We start from the raw sequence: 16,959 nt of genomic DNA, 5'->3' as shown, positions 1-16,959 counted from the left end.
AGGAGAGCTACATATATTTTAATTAATAACAAAATATGTTAAGAAAAGTCTCTTCCTAACATTTTTCTAGACACAGATAGTATGTCCGAGTCCATAACATTTACACATCAAATGCAAACCTTCGTACTCAACCAGAATCTTGCTACCACAGGCTAATTTAAATCAATTTTCATGCATTCTCTAGCAAACTTCCCCTGGATGTGTCTATTGCTGTTATGTCCACCTTGATCGGTATCTCCACTGTCAAAGCCAAGGCAAAGAGGACAGTCATTATAATACTTTAGCCCCAAGCACGAGAACCTAATTCAAACCAATGTGTTTTTCATCGTGGTCGAAGGAACAAAATTAAAGGGTTGACATAGTGGTAAAAAAACCATCCATTAATTGTTGTCACTAGGGTTTAGATAAACCTCAAGTCTTCTATAAAAGATCAATTACTTCATTTCCTCTGTCACCAACATCCTGTCCAATTAATTGCCACTTCTTGATTTTTTTTTCCGGTAATGTGGGAATACAAAATTGCCACTTCTTGATATTAAAACATAATCTTCATTATTGTCTTTTAATTTGCAAATTTCTGTTCATTTTGACATTGACAGCTTTGCACCTTGTTTTTTAAACGCCCATCCTTTGTACCTTTTTTTAGATTATAATTTCATTTACATTTTTATCAAAATTTTAAACTATTATAAGAAATTGGTTGAACAAAATATACTAGTAACAAACAACTTTGTCATTGTTAATGACTTAATTCTCATGATTGACTCCTCTACTTAGATATAACACGCTGACAAAAAATGATCAAATTATTAAATTTTTAAGATTTAATTTTTAATGAATCTAAGGTGCTTATTTTGATTAATTATCAAAATAATATTTTATGTTGACGCATTAGTATTTAGAGATGAAGATTTAGAAAACATCAAAATCATAGAATATATCAATGATGAAGATAAAAGACCAAAGACATTAACAATGAAGATTAAAGATAAGTCATCGAACGATAAGGATTAAAGATAAAGGTTAACAATAAAAGAAATTGAAGACCAAAACCATTAATAGGAAAGATTGATGAGAAATTATTCATTATTAGAAATCTTTATTCTCATGATTAATTAACACTTTATTTTCTATTGCATCTATTATTTTGTTCTCCTAATAAAAGTTTAACACATTGGTTCATAATAATAAATCTATATAAGAGAATAAAAGATTTCCAAAAAAAATATTTATTCTCTTCCTCAAATATATATGAGATTTGTTGACAAAAATAAATATAAAATTTTACTGTCAACAACATCAAAATAGACATAATTAATAATCCTAACTAGCTAGATTGTCACTACTAGCTAGACCTATTGTCATATGCAACACCCCAAAAATTTGTTCAAATAAAAAAAAATGAAGATGCATGCACATAAATTGAAGCCCATGAAAAAGATATTAACACATTAAAATCTATAGGAAGTGACCTTATTCTATCCTCGAAGGACTACAATTCAAAGGAAACTAGGAAGGAAATCCCACCGAATGAACCCTGATTAGAAACCCCATAGTTTGACAGCTAGCAAATCCACACACTAATTTTCCTCATAAAATGTGAGAAACCCTAAAAGACATCTCATTACAGCGAACCAAAGTATTAATCCAATCATTTCAAAGACACCAATTGCAAATCAATGCAGTTAAAAGCTTTAACTGTCAGCTACGAATCTGATTCAAGCCAATTAAAAAGAGCGCCAACCATTGCAATTTGCAATGTCATCGCACCCCACAATGCTGCATGAAAAGAATTATGAATATTGAGATGAGAGCAAAAAGCACCAGAGTGATCCTTCAAGATACCACCACAAGAAGCAACACCAGGGGATCATCTCAGCAGCTCATCATAATTAGCTTTCACCCATCCAAGGAGGGGAACATGCCAAGTTACTAGAATCAGGGAAGAAAGCTAGCTTGCGAGGCCTGCCAGCAACAAAAAAGGCTTTAAGGACACTGAAGTCACAAATAGAGTTGTTCGTACAACTCCTAGAAACAAAGCCAAGATGCCCTGAATGATTGATTTCGATTACCAATTGAACCCTTCCCATTAAGGACAATAGAGCACTTTCCAGAATGAGAGTTTGGCTTTAATTTTGTCTGCAATAGGTATCAGATAACTCACTTTGGAACGACCAACAAAGATTTGTTAAGATTTAAACATTTAATGTTTTGATACATATACAAATTTAAACAATTAATAATTATATTAACTATATTTCTCTAGCATACTTCTTCCTAGTTTTGGAGGAACAAATTTGTATTGGCTTCATGTGGACTCATTTGCGGATCCCCACTTACTTGAGCACTTTCCATACAAATATAAAACTAAATACATGTATTATTTTTAAATACACACATGAGAAGACTTGAGAATAAATACAATCAACTTATGCGTTTTAGAGAAATTAAATAAAAGAGTTTTTACAAAAATTAAGTGCATAAGCTAATTTTAACTATAAAAATTAATTTATTTTAAATTCTTACTTTATTGTCTTCTAAATTTTTATGAAAAAATTATCCTAAAATAACCTTAATTACAAATTAATGTTTGAAAATATTAGAGTTCGGCATAAGTCGTGAATTCAATTCAAGTCACATTTAGTCGGTTTCATGTGGAATTGTAGTACTTTTTGCAGAAAAAGAAAAAAAAAACACTCCTTCAAATATGATATTTTCTTTGGAATTTAAATTTGATTGCAAATGGATTAAAAGTGTCAAAAATATTTTAGTTTTATTTATTTTTGTATTTTAAACTTTTTAAAATAACTTTAAAACAAAATAAGTCAAACATTATATTTTGGATTTATGATTGTTGTCGTAGTTAAACTTTCTTTTAGTACATAAAAAAAGCGAGGTTGACTACGACAATAAATAAATAAAAAAAATAGTTTAACAAATGATACCAGTGATGTAGCTAGTGATAGTCAAATTCTTTTAATATCCTAAAATAACCTTAATTATGAATTAATTTTTGAAAATATTAGAGTTCAACAAAAGTTATAAATCGATGCAAATGGATTCAGGTGAAATTGTAGTACTTTACTGTCAAAGAAAAAATAAAACTTCATCAAATATAATATTTTCTTTGAAATTTAAGTTTGATTGCAAATGGATGAAAAGTTTTAGAACATATTTTAGTGTTTTTTAATTTTTTTCATTTTAAACCTTTTAAAATAACTTTGAAAGAAAATAAGTCAAACCTTACATTTTGGATATATAATTGTTGTCGTAGTCAAACTCTATTTTGATACATAAAAAATAGGCTGACAACGACAGTAAATGGATAAAAAAAAAATGGTTTAACAAACGACACCAATGCTCTAGTAATAATCAAACTCTTTTAATAATGATACTAAATATTTTTTTTATTCAAGTGGTTTTGTATAAACTGTTGCCACATTATTTATTTATTTATTTAAGTGGCTTTCGTATGCACTTTTAAAAACACTCATTTCAACCAACAACATGGTTGATGTTTAAGATTTTTCTTTTCATACAAATCATTGTTTTAAATTGCAATTGTGGCAAATCAGAAAATCTTTACTTCCTAGATAATTACAAAAAATGCGACTCATGTGACTTCGATTGTAATCGTGATGCGAGTGCCAAAGCACCATGTTATTGTAGTCGCAATTATGGTTGCATGCGGACCATAATTTAAAATCACGATTCAGATTAAGAAAACAAATATTTCAAGAAAATAATACTTGTTAGAGGATACTTTTAATACATATATTATTAAGTCTTTCAAAACATTCGTATTTATTAGAGTGCATAATTAGAATAATTGTTTGAACATCTACCTAAAAACTACTAACATCAGCTAATTTACAATTTTTTTCAAGGGCTAAAAAGTCATTTTAAAATGGAAGGAGTATAAAAATTTTAATTTTTAATTGTCCTGAATCCAACCTTTTGTAAAAATATTAGTGTTCATTTAGTTGGGGTTTTATGCTAAAATATTATTTAGATTTTAAAGGTGTACATAAAAAGTAAAAATATTTATTATAATGATATTGAAATATATTTAATACTTTTTATGTAATTAAAATTATTAAATATACATTTATTAAATACTTATTAATTAATTATTTAAAGTACCCAATAGTTAAATTTAATATTATAAATTCACATTTTTTAATTTCATTAATTAGTTTTAATACAATTCACCAAAAAAAGTAGTTTTAATATAATTAATGAACAAGATTGGGCTGTTTTGCAAAGTAATTAAAGAAGTGGTTCCGTTTTTTTTTTTTTTTAACTTTGAAATTTCCAAATGCCCATTGATATTGATATGGAATTAATATATATATATATATATATATATATATATATATATATATATATATATATATATATATATGTATGTATGTATATACATTTGGTGGTAAATGGTTTGAATATGAAACTTTGTGTAAATTGACTATATATTTGATCACTATACTGACCTTACTGAATTTATATATATTTTTTAAAATACATATATAGTTGAAATTAATTTTAATAAATATTTGGTTTTTTTTTCAGCATGTTGATATAAAATTTTAAAAAGTAAGTAATTATTTTAATAAAATGAACTTTAACCAAATATACTATTACTCATAATTATTAATTAAATATGTTTTTTTAAAAAAAAATTCATCAAAAGTATCAAATCTTTAGATATTAACAATTTAAACAATTTGATCATTATAATTTTGAGGAGTTTAATAGCTATGCATTATGTAAAAGTTTATAATGTCAAGTAATTAGATATTATTATTGGTATAACTTTTAACATATTTATTATAATAAATAGCAATCTTACTATAAAGTATAAACAATAATTTGTAAAATTGTATTATGATAGCATAACATTGTCTTATGACACTGCCAACAAATTTATTTTATAGTTTCACTTATTTTAAAATATTTTATAATAGTGTAAAATTGTCATATATACTGTCAATATATAGTATATTTTTTCATCTACTTTTCATTTCTGAATTTTTGATGCAATTAGACAAAGTTTTTATCTATACACAGTTTAATTAATATAAAAATTAATAAATTTTGTTATAAATTAATTTTTAATTAAATGATAGTGTATTTTTTTTTCACGGTCAGTACATATACTGTTATATTTATTAAAAAAATTATATGCGGAGTATCTCAAAAAAAAATCATAGCTTTTTTTTTAATTTTTTTGGTAAAAATTAAATGGGTAGCACCTAAAGAGGCAGTACAAAATATTGTCAAATCTTCTAATTAAAGAAGGAACTTCCCGTAAAATAAACTATACATGGAAAATATAATAAATATTAACTATTTAGCAAAGATTTTTTTCGAGCTGAATATCACATATATGTATAACTATTTCCAAAAGAACTATATATAAATTGAAAGATACAAATCAGACAGTATAAGGGATAAGTTTTGGGTAAAGATATTCTCTACTTTTCTTGTCTCTCTACTTAAAGAACTGAAGTGACACATGTAAGTAATCATCTTTTTTTGCTAAAGGGGAAAAACTCCTCTTTATATAGTCTTAGACTTTCAGTGTTTTCTTACAGTGGTTTTCTCTAGTTTGCTCCAAGTCTAAGACAAAAGAAAGGTCGGCAAAAAAGGCTAAAAGAAAATGACACATGAGAGAGTTGATATCATCAGTGTTTTGGTTGTGGATGACGATAAAACTTCTTTGGCCATTGTTAGCAATATACTCACCTCATTAGGATACAAAGGTACGTGTTTCTGTGTTTATTTAACTAATGCTGTATACCATTTTGTTTCTATTGGGATTATATGTATTCGGACCACTTTTTCATAATGCTCATGTGTGAAGAATAACATTATATGAAATTTATTAATTCAGCAGATGAATTATATTTATATATCACTATGATTAATAATTTGTGTCAAATTTCATAATACTAAGACAATATAATTATTCATATTGTTGTATTTTTTTTTTTATTGAGCGTTCATATTGTTGTATATTTCGAAGGTATATATTTTGGCAATTTTAGTGTACAGGAGTAATACATCAAATAATTTTAGATTAATTGAAAAGTTTTGTATATGTAATTTACATCAACTATCAATTCTGAATGTGTTTTGATGAGATAATTAAAATTATTTAATTCAAACAATTGAATAATGTAATAGTCATTTTTTTTTTACAGAATGCAATAGTATTACAAAATTTCAAATTTCATGGAAATAAGAATTTAATATTTTTCACGATCCATTTCTCTCACTATCTCTTTTCTCTTTTCCCACTTCTCTAAATTCGTTTTTTTTCATTAACAGTGCGATTTTTTTTCATTACAAGAACTAAATTGATGTTTTATCTTTTTTTTTGTTTAATTAATTTTTGAAATTTTGAGTTTTGATTTGTGTCGTTTTTGTTAGAATTTAATAATTATATACTGAATGTAAAACTATTTTATATTATTAATAAAAATTATGAAATGTATGATTTTTAAGTAATTTTTGTAAAATTTAATAAATTTATTATGCATGAAATTTTTTTATTAGATGACATTGTAAAAAAAAAAAAAAAAATCCTCTTTCACCATGCACCTACCTTCATCATTGGAATTTGACCACTAATAGGACCGCTAATGAATTAAACTAAGTCGGATATAGTTTGAGACTCAAAATGATAATTGATTTATTAAACATGATAATTGATTTATTGAAAATGATAATGAAATTATATATTTATAGTATTAAATTCATATAAATGACTTTTTAATTAATTTCATATTTTTTTGTATGAAATAAGCAAATAAATAAATTATATAAAATAATTATAATTCTAAATGAAACGAATTTGAGTTGAGAAAAGATTGATATTGAACTCAAATCAAATTAATTCTAATTGAGTCGAATTAGGTTTAATTCCACTTGCCTTGACTCATTTTTAGTATTAACTATTCGTATTGAAAGGTTTTTAATCCACACTTGACACATTCGTAAAGCCAAATTTTGGTGGCAGCAAGGGATTCATCATATATTCTAACTCCAATTTTATGCTAGTGAAGAAGCTTATCATCTATTACAGAAGAAATAAATCTTCTCTTAAAATATGTTTCCTCTCTTAAATAGTTCAATAAAGTAAATAATTATATAAATAATCTCTTTAAGTCTTAGAAATCATATAAAATAGTTTCCAAAATATTGAAAAATGTTTCAAATTAGTTTATAAATTAACGTTAGCCTAATATATTAACGTACTGATTAAATTGATGGACATTACTTTAAAATTTATTTATATAATTGTATTACTTTAAGGATAGTTTAGCAAGGAAAGTAATATTTGGGATGACCAAATTAATGATTTAGTCTCTACAAATAGATAAGTGGGGGAAGGAGATGATTTAGGGAATGATGGCATGACAATTAATAAATGACTTTTTAAAAATAAGGGACACAAACTGATAAAATAAAATTGATTCCTACCTAAATTTTTGTAAGACTAATCAAAGGGGAGAATAAAAAAAATAAAGAAATTATTTTTAAGTGTATTAACATATGATATGATATTTCAGGTAAAATTGTATTTTTTATGTCATTATGTAATTAAATTTTAATGTTTAATGAACTTATATTTCACTCTCTGATTTTGAATTTCAGTTCTCACTGCCAACAGTGCCCTAAATGCTTTGGAGATTCTTAGAGAGTTCAGAGGCTTTATTGATCTCCTCATTACAGAACTTCATATATCTGGGATGAATGGATTTGAATTTCAAAAGTATGTTGAAAATCAATTCCACTTACCCGTGATAAGTGAGTATCATTCTTAATTAAACATTAAACCATCCTTCCGCTTTTTCTTCTTTTTAGTACATATACAATCTTTATTTTCCTTTCTTTCATTCTAATGTTGACCCTATATACCATATCAATGTAATTCAACATATTTAATGGATTAAAAAACAGTACTTTCTCATACATACATAAATAAAGAACAAACTTACAAGTAATTCACATAAGTTTAGAAAAAAAAGGATAGGTAAGAAACAAAAGTACTGATATACTAGTTTGGTCTCTCATCTATGCATTCACATGCTTTTTGTTTCAAAAAAACTCACATTCGTTCAGCAGCATCTTTGCAGTTGGATAGATAATTTGGAAATACATAACTAGAATAAAAATGGGTATATGTTAAATGTACACACGTAAACAATATTGAAAGAAAATGATTTTAAAAAACTAAAATGAAATTAAATACACATCTATAAAGATCAAAGCATTGTTGTTTTACTCATAGATATACATTAATATACTGACTAATTTTGTGTATCTTACGTTTAAGCTTTATGAATATTCCTGACATAGTATTGGAGTCTCTTTTGCTGAAATGTTCTTGAGTTAATTTTTTCAGTCTTACTCTTACTACTTTAATTCTTTGTTGTCCAATGTATTCTTGTGCCGAATTAGTCTGTTATTTAAGAGATTTGGATTACTTGCGTCTCTTTTCTGTGTCTACTTTCTTGTCTCTTAATAAAAAATAAAATGAAATTAACACCTTAGCAGAACACACACTAACAAACTGAATAGAAAATGTTATTTTTCTATTGGGGAGACTGGGAAGAGGAAACAATTTGTGACTTATCTTTTTTGTTTCATGCAGTTATGTCTTCAGATGGAAGAAATAGTGTAATTTCCAAGAGTTTAGCAAATGGTGCCGCACACTATATTTTGAAACCCTTTTCTGCAGATGACTTCAAAGACATTTGGCAGTATGCAAGGAAACTAACTTTTCAAAATATTGAAGGGGGGTCAATACCAGGTGATAACACTTCTATTCAGGATGTTCACTCTGCAATATCATCGAATGTGAGCAAGAGAAAAAGGAAGTGTTTCCCAAGAAAGAGTACCCAAATGAATAAGGAAGGCCAAAGTGGAGAAAGCTCTACGCTTGTAAAGAAACCAAAGGTTGTTTGGACACCATATCTTCACAACCGCTTTCTGCTTGCCATAAAACAAATTGGATTGGAGAGTAAGTAATCTGCTGCAAATTTTTGGTTTCTAGATTCTGCAATGAGTTTCTCACACTTTTTTTTTATTGTTTAGACTCCATTTGCACCTATGTATAAATTGGTTGAAATGTAAAGACCTGATTATAAGAAAGAAGAGTTCTTTAAATGTACACCCAAGGAAGAGAAACATAGAAAAAGGAAAAAGTATCAAATGTGATAACTGATGTGATAAGAACTCTCAAAGAAAGATAGAAAAAATGAGATAAAAGAGAAAATGTGTGTATGTTTCTAATTATTCTAAAAAGAAGATAGAGATAGACTTAGGAGTAAAGTGTACTAGTGTAGTAAAAGGAGTGTGAAAAAAATCACTACGCTTATGCAGTAGGTAAACGTAATTGATTTTAACCATGCGCTTATTTTCTACTTATTCAGAGGCTGTTCCAAAGACAATTCTTCAAGTCATGAATGTGCCAAACTTGACAAGAGAAAATGTTGCCAGTCACTTACAGGTTTGCTAATTAACTTCTATTCTGTCACATGCATGGTAGAATCTCTATTGTGCATATCCATCTAAGTTCAATTACATTTTCTTGGATAATACACCTCTTACAAGTTCTAATGCTTTAGTACGAACATAACACGCTTGCAGAAGTATCGCATATTCCTGCGAAAAGTAGCAGATAAAGGATTGCTTGAGGGCTTATCTAACAGGGATCTAAGGTCAAGGTTTGCCTATGGCCTTTCAGCATCAATGATCAAAGACATCCAAGCAAAAACTGCGAAGTCGCGTGTTACTGCGCAGCAATATATGAAAAGAATAGCACATCAATCAGTGTATGGAGGAATAGCCAATGCTGTTAAATCTTACAACCATGTTTCAAGTGTGACTAATACTCCACTTGGAAGAAGCCATCAATTTCCCCATCCATATCACAAAGGCTTGAATATGATGCTTCACAACCAACATGGTAGTTCTTCGGATCAAGCAAGGCTTAGAGCACAATCAAGCTTTGGAAGCAATGTTGGGACCAATAATATCCAGCAAAATACGTTGGGAAGCTATGCAAACCAACCATATTATGCACAAAGCTCTTACAACAATGTTGGTGTTGTCTTTCCTTCAGATGGAGTAACGAGACATGGCTTGATGACTTCCACAAATGGCCTAAGAGGAGGTGTGAACTATGGTGGCAACCAATTGATGTATCCAAACTATGCTTCATTGGGAAATCAACACAAGTTTAGCTGTGGTCAAGGAAACTGGAACATTGGATCTTTGAATTACAACAGGAGCTTTGGCTTGATCAATGAGACGAGTGAAAATGTGAATAAGAATGTGTTAAGTTTTGGGCAAGGAAATTTTGATTTGGCTCAAGGAGGGTTTGCTTCTACTTCTAGTGCTGGGGAGTGTTGGTCAAAGGAGCTTCCAGCAGAAAATATTCAAGGAAACCCAACACTGCATCAACAACTACAAGGCAATTTTGCAGAAAATGATATTGGTACTTCCATTGGTGAGGGCAATGTCAACCTCCTGGACGAAGATGACTTTTCTAATCTTTTCATGATGCTAGATGAAATGGATCTTCTTAATGAGGTAAGCCGGATATAGAAAAACTTTATATATAGTGAGAACTATTTTATTGTGAAAAGTGAGAACTATGGTTTGGACTATGTAACAATACAAAAATGTTATAAGATTAAAAGTTAGCTAGTAGTTACATGACCCTTAACAAAGTATTTAATAGTCTATATTTAAAGTTTTCATTTTTACTATAAAAAAATTCTGTCACAACTAGAATCTTGCAACTTTAACATTTTTACATCATTTGAATGTTATATTTGCTTGGTATTTGTGATTACTCTTTTGTTTTCTTAATCAGACTGAAGAGAACCATAATGCAAATGACTTCTTGAAGTCTGACTTTTCAAGCTCTAATCACGCTGTGCAGTCCCTTGAACAGGTACATTTGTTGCCTTTGTCTCTTTTGTATGGTTGGAATGTGTACACATGAATTTTCTAAATTTTGATTAGTATACATGACATATCACACATTGGATCTTCCTTTGTTGTTTTTTTTTTCTAGATTAGATTGGTATCTTCTCATATTACTTGTTAACATAATAATGTATAACATATAAGAAAATTCAAATTCCTTTTCGACAAATATTTATGTCTCACGAACCCCAACTATTTTTTATTCAATCCTCATATTGCAACAGTCTTACAAAGCTCTGACAAATTACCAAGCTACTACTGATGTGATTATTAACCCAACTAAAGGCACATCAAATCTGCCAAACGAGACCTCAACAAGCTCTGACAAGAATTCTAACCGATTAGTAAGTTTTTAACAATTTGCATAGTAACTCTTCTGTATTTTTAATCCACACAGTTTGCATGTAGAATATTTTTTACTTGGTGAGTATAACTTAATAAACCAATAAAATGATTCAAAGTTTTTTTATATGGAAAAAACTTGGATACAATTTCTTATGTGGTTTTGGTATTGCTTTTCAATTAGAATTGAAGTTCAATTTTGATAATCTGGGTTTTTTTTAATGTAATTTCTTATGACGCGAATTATTAAAGTGAATCTCCAATTTTAAATAAAAAACAGCACGGAAAAAACATAGGATTTAAAATTTTATTCTTTTTATACTTTACATATATAAAAGGAAAGATTCAAGTTTGTTTCACACACATAACCCAACTTCTGTGATTTTTAGATGGGAGGTGATGATGGATATGCAAACATGGAACACTTGAACAGGTTCATGATGAATGATGATGTCTCCTCAGGAAGTAACTCGGCTACTGATCAGGCAAGTCAACATACTAAATATTCTTCATGTTATTGAAATTGGAATTTGGAAATGCTTCTAATATGGAATTTTTACTTTAATAATATGCAGGATTGGGATTTCGAACTTATTGAAGCCCTGTTCGGTGACGAGAAAAATCAGGGAGAATGAGAAGGATGCTCCAGAATCATGAACATATATATATATATATATATATATATATATGCACAATAATTTGTTTAGATATATACTGCATTTTTATGGAATTTGATTCCATATATCAATACAAAGACATGATAGGGGGAGATCAGAGACACTGAGAGAAAACTGAACAAATCCAATAAATTGTTTGCTTTATATATATGTGTATGTGTGAGAGAATGTTTAATAAAGGATTTTGCCAATAAAATATGTACATTTTTCATGTATCTCTCTATATATATGGCAAAAGTGGTTCCGCTGAACAAGTATGACTAGCATTTCAAAACCAATAGTATAACGTTTAACCACACTTTTCACCAGCACTTATAATAACCTCCTTCAATTTAAGTATCAAGTGGAGCACTTATAACCTGACTTTACTCATTTCAAAACTATAGTTTGAGTTTGATATTTCTCCCTCAATTTTCTCGTATAAACCATGTTTTCTAATAATAAAGGTAGCATCAATTAGGTATTAAAAGATTATAAAATTTGTATTTGTTTTACTTTTTTCATCTGAATATTATTATTATTTTGTTATATTTTCTATTAACTTTTGTAACTTTAAATGTTTGTTAAAAATTGATGATATTCTTTTAAATTTTTTGAAATCATAATCCAATACATTCCTAAATTAAATCATCTTTTATGTTCTGCTTTTTTTGTTATACTATATTAAATTAAAATTGAATGAAGATAGTTCTCATTTTTCAATTAATCTCCAATTAAGAAAAAATAATTGAAAACTAAAATCTCCAATTAAACTTGTTGACGCTGGTTAATTAGCGTGAAGTACTCACATATGTTGTATAATGGTGAAGCACCACTTATAACCTCCTCATTCAATTTCAAGAGCAAGTGGAGCACAATTCTAAAATAAAATCTGAATGCAACACAGGAACTAGTGAAAGAAACAGTCATACAAACAAGCACGATAGACAAAAAACAAAACCCCTAGAATTAATCCCAACTGGGTGCCATATTAAGGTTGGCCCTCCTCAGATATTTAATTAATAATATATTATGCTAATAACATAAAGCATCTGCCTAATAAACACACAATCATTTTGTGTTAAAACGCAAAAAAAAAGGTAAAAAATTGCAACTAATTCAATCTTCAAAATAGGCACCAAAACAATGCAATTTTAAAGGAGAAAAGCCACACAATAGAATGGAAAAGAAGGTCTCAATTAATTTTGTAAATCGAAGGCACCAGAACGAGTTCTTTCATTCAATTTGAAACTGTGCAAAAAAAAAAGGTTTTTCATGCTACATCTTGAACAGTCTTGATCTCTTAATTTGCTCGATCAAAACCAGTAGTTTATATAGGACATATGAATCGACATTCACTTGTAAACAAAAGCTCCCAAAAAAACGAATTTGGATTCACCTATAGTTCAAGTCATCTTAAAGCATATGCATCCAGTTATTGATAAGAACGTAGTTCAATGTACGTGATAATTCATTCGCATAGGGTTCATATTATTTGCACCTTTAACTCGATTGTGATCAAATTAAAAGAATAGCAACATATAATTATATAGCAATTGATGATTTTTATAAGTTCTAACTCCTAAGCATAAAAGGATCAAATATATACAGGATAATACCATATCATCACATGAAAATAACACTACTACACAAAAGTCCTTTAAGGATGGTTAATAGAAACTTTTAACGACGGTTATAAACCATCTATTTGAGTAAAGAGCGAATAAGATGATAAAATTTGCACACCTGGTATAAAGAATTTATTTGTCTTATTCTTCGTGAAATTTGAGTAAACCACGTAGAAAACTAGAATGAGAGAAGACTCACCTCAATCACGATTGGCTATGAAAGAGAGAATTAGTTGTCTAATGGGACAACGATCAAGTAAGCTATGGTATGAGGGTAGGGATTTCTCTGAGCATCAATTGAATACTCCAACTAATCATGGGCTATTATTCAGAACAAAAGCTCAATACAATATATATCCACCAATTGGTTGAGTGCTATAACAATTATCGTCATAATTAATATTGCCAGTTTAGATTAATCAAGAAATGATTTTGGGAAATTAATGTTTTGATTATTCTAATTATAGAAATTGGAATCAACCACTATTATCGTGATTAGTACCATTTAGTGCACTCTTATTTGAACTTTTGAATGTGATCTTTAAAATAAATGTTGATTATTCGTAACCCTTTTATCTTTATTTTTTATTTATTTAAGATTGTGTTATAATTATTATAGAATTTTATTAGAGAAGGAAATATCATTACTATTATTATGAACGATAATTCAATTAAGAAATTAATATAAGCACATCAACAAAAATAAAATATCAATTCATAGGTTCTTAACATTCAAAATAAACATAAAAATATAAATCAAATATATCATAATACTTAGGTTTGAATTTTAATAAAATACAACAATCTCAATTAAAAATAACAAGATTACATATTGGATGAAAAAAATACAAATTAATATAATATAAAATTATAAAAATTAAGATATGAAAAATATAAATTAATATAAATGACTAAATTATATGTTTTATATAAAAATTAATAATAATTGATAAACTAATCTATACCAATTTGTAAAGCTTGCTAAATATTTTTATTTATCTTTAAAATATTTTAGATTAAACGTAATTAAAAAAAATATTTTATTAAAATTACTAGCTCAAACCAATTTTTTGCAACAGTTTTCGGTGGTCTTTATCTGATTTTCATTGGTTATGAAAGCGTTGGAATTTTCAAAGTACCGACCAATCACAAGATCGATTCATAATCTAACCCATTGATTCATTCGGTTTGATTTTCAAAACAATAATACAAACAAATAGTGTAACAAAACCTACACTAATGATAATGGGCCGAGCCCAATTCGACTTTTCTCAATCTAAATTTTTAGATCATAAGATCTATCAATCATTGGTAATTATTATTAAATGATTTAGGCTTAAGATTGTTAAATAAATATTTTAAACATTTTCACGCACTTTGGGCAAAATTGAAAAAGATAAACCATTTTTAAGACATAAAGTCATGCAAATAGGTGTCATATAAAGTCCAACACTTTCAAATATGATATTTATTACAGATTTGGCTAGCGTACCAACATTTAATTTAGAGCTAGTTTTTAATCATGTATTCAATAGGTAATGCCCACTCAAAAAGCATCAAAGCAACTTGTAACATTATCCTATGCTTTGTCTCACATCATGTACCTTGGAAGACACAAGGATTAACCCTAACGGTTTATCTAAGGCTAAACATGTAGGTAAGGACTTATTGCCTTTCATGCCTGTCAAGAGATGAGATAATTAGCGAATAATTACCCATGGTTCACCGTCATCCTTTTGCCAACAACCCTCAGCTATAAGTACCAACACTCATCTTATATATATATCCAATTATTATGCTAGAATAACATTTACTAAAAGTATTAGAGTTTTTGCAAGTGTCATCACTTTTAATCATTGTGTTCAACTATGACAAAAATAACAACCCTTTACATATTTGAGTGTGGCCTTGTGATTTAGGCCACCTCAAATGAAATTGTATAATACATCATTGTTAATAATTTTAAAATAAAATAAGTTATCTGGATGTCTTAAGAATTTCGTATTATCCAACTCATTATTGTTTTAACTTTTTACATTGTATCCCAATCTTTTTCAAATATAATTATGATTAAAGGTAATTTTCTTATATAAGGATTTCATGTTTTTTAAAATAAGTGTTGTCTTGGGTTATTTTTTATAAATAAAAAAGCTAATAAATATATAAATGAAAGTAATAATATTGAAAAATTAAATATGATACTTATTCTGAAATAATTTTTTTCCTAACAATATTTATTTTGGTATATATATATATATATATATATATATATATATATATATATATATATATATATATATATATATATTATAGCATTTAATCTTGCTTCATGCGTGGTTAGATATTAAATGCGATGCCTTTTTTAGTAAATCGTATTTCACTATTTTGTGAAAGAGAATTCAACAAATTGTATTGTTTTTGCACAATTTTGCCTAAATAAATTTCACAAATTTAAGAGAATTCAACAAATAGTGTGGGTGGGAAGCGTAGTGAGAAAATACAAATTGTAATCAATTCAAATTGCACAACATCAATAGCTTATGATGCTTCTGTTGCTAGCATTTAAACTCATGTTTTTTTATCATGTAATTAAAAATTATAAATATTAAATTTATGAATCATATTTAAACATTAATTGATAAAATATATTCAAATGTTAAAAAACATTTGAAATTTTAATAATAGCATTCATTCATTTGGAATAAGTTTTCTTAAAAGTTAGAGTTTAATCTCCTTTATCATTTTAATTAATTACAATCTAATGGTTTAAATTAAATTTTTTTCATTCTTCACTTTAAATTTCTTCTCATTTAAACATTTCCTATCAACTTGTACTCATCGATTTCCATCTTTTTACTAGTTAGCTAAACTAATTCAATGTTCCCAGTAAAAAAAATTATTTTACCTTATCTCTATTCAGTTAAAAAAACGTAACACGTACAACTGTGTGATTTAAAAAAACTGTCATGGATTGCATCGTGCAAGGAACGCTTCGTAAAAAATAGAAGAGTTAGATGTACATTCTGTCATACATTCTTTCTAATTCATTCTTCATTGATTAAAATTTGTGTAAGTTTCACCACTTCTGCAATTATTTTTTTAATCACACTGACTAGAAACTAAACTACTAAGCCCAAAAAGAAAATAGTAACTAATTAGTATTTAACAATTATTTTTTCTGTTATTAAATTGACTTAATTTTTAAAGATTAAAATTTTGGCTACTATAGATTAAAGTTTATTTATTTATTTTTATTGTTAAACAAATACTTGGGGACTGGTTTTTCAGTTGTCAAATCTAAATTTAGGGATTGATTTTTTGGTTGTTAA

The 16,959-nt window shown here is 27.6% G+C and overlaps 1 protein-coding gene across 1 annotated transcript; it reads left to right on the top strand.

Moving 5' to 3' along the window:
- Positions 1–5,659: 5,659 nt before the first annotated feature.
- On the top strand, positions 5,660–11,981 carry LOC102663776 (two-component response regulator ARR1). Its single transcript, XM_041010409.1, has 8 exons — positions 5,660–5,762; positions 7,660–7,812; positions 8,660–9,028; positions 9,441–9,517; positions 9,658–10,602; positions 10,889–10,969; positions 11,736–11,831; positions 11,922–11,981. The coding sequence occupies exons 1-8, from the start codon at positions 5,660–5,662 to the stop codon at positions 11,979–11,981; spliced, it is 1,884 nt and encodes a 627-aa protein (XP_040866343.1).
- The last annotated feature ends 4,978 nt before the right edge of the window (positions 11,982–16,959 follow it).

Source organism: Glycine max, chromosome 16 (assembly GCF_000004515.6).
Source record: "Glycine max cultivar Williams 82 chromosome 16, Glycine_max_v4.0, whole genome shotgun sequence".
Taxonomy (NCBI): Eukaryota; Viridiplantae; Streptophyta; class Magnoliopsida; order Fabales; family Fabaceae; genus Glycine; species Glycine max.
This window is presented reverse-complemented; position numbering and strand designations above follow the sequence as displayed.

Bases quoted from the DNA above. Each gene is read 5' to 3' on its own strand.
- LOC102663776 (XM_041010409.1), top strand. From the start codon at position 5,660: ATGACACATGAGAGAGTTGATATCATCAGTGTTTTGGTTGTGGATGAC. The intron at 7,813-8,659 runs GTGAGTATCATT...TGTTTCATGCAG, and splicing joins ATTCCACTTACCCGTGATAA to TTATGTCTTCAGATGGAAGA. The intron at 9,029-9,440 runs GTAAGTAATCTG...CTACTTATTCAG, and splicing joins AAAACAAATTGGATTGGAGA to AGGCTGTTCCAAAGACAATT.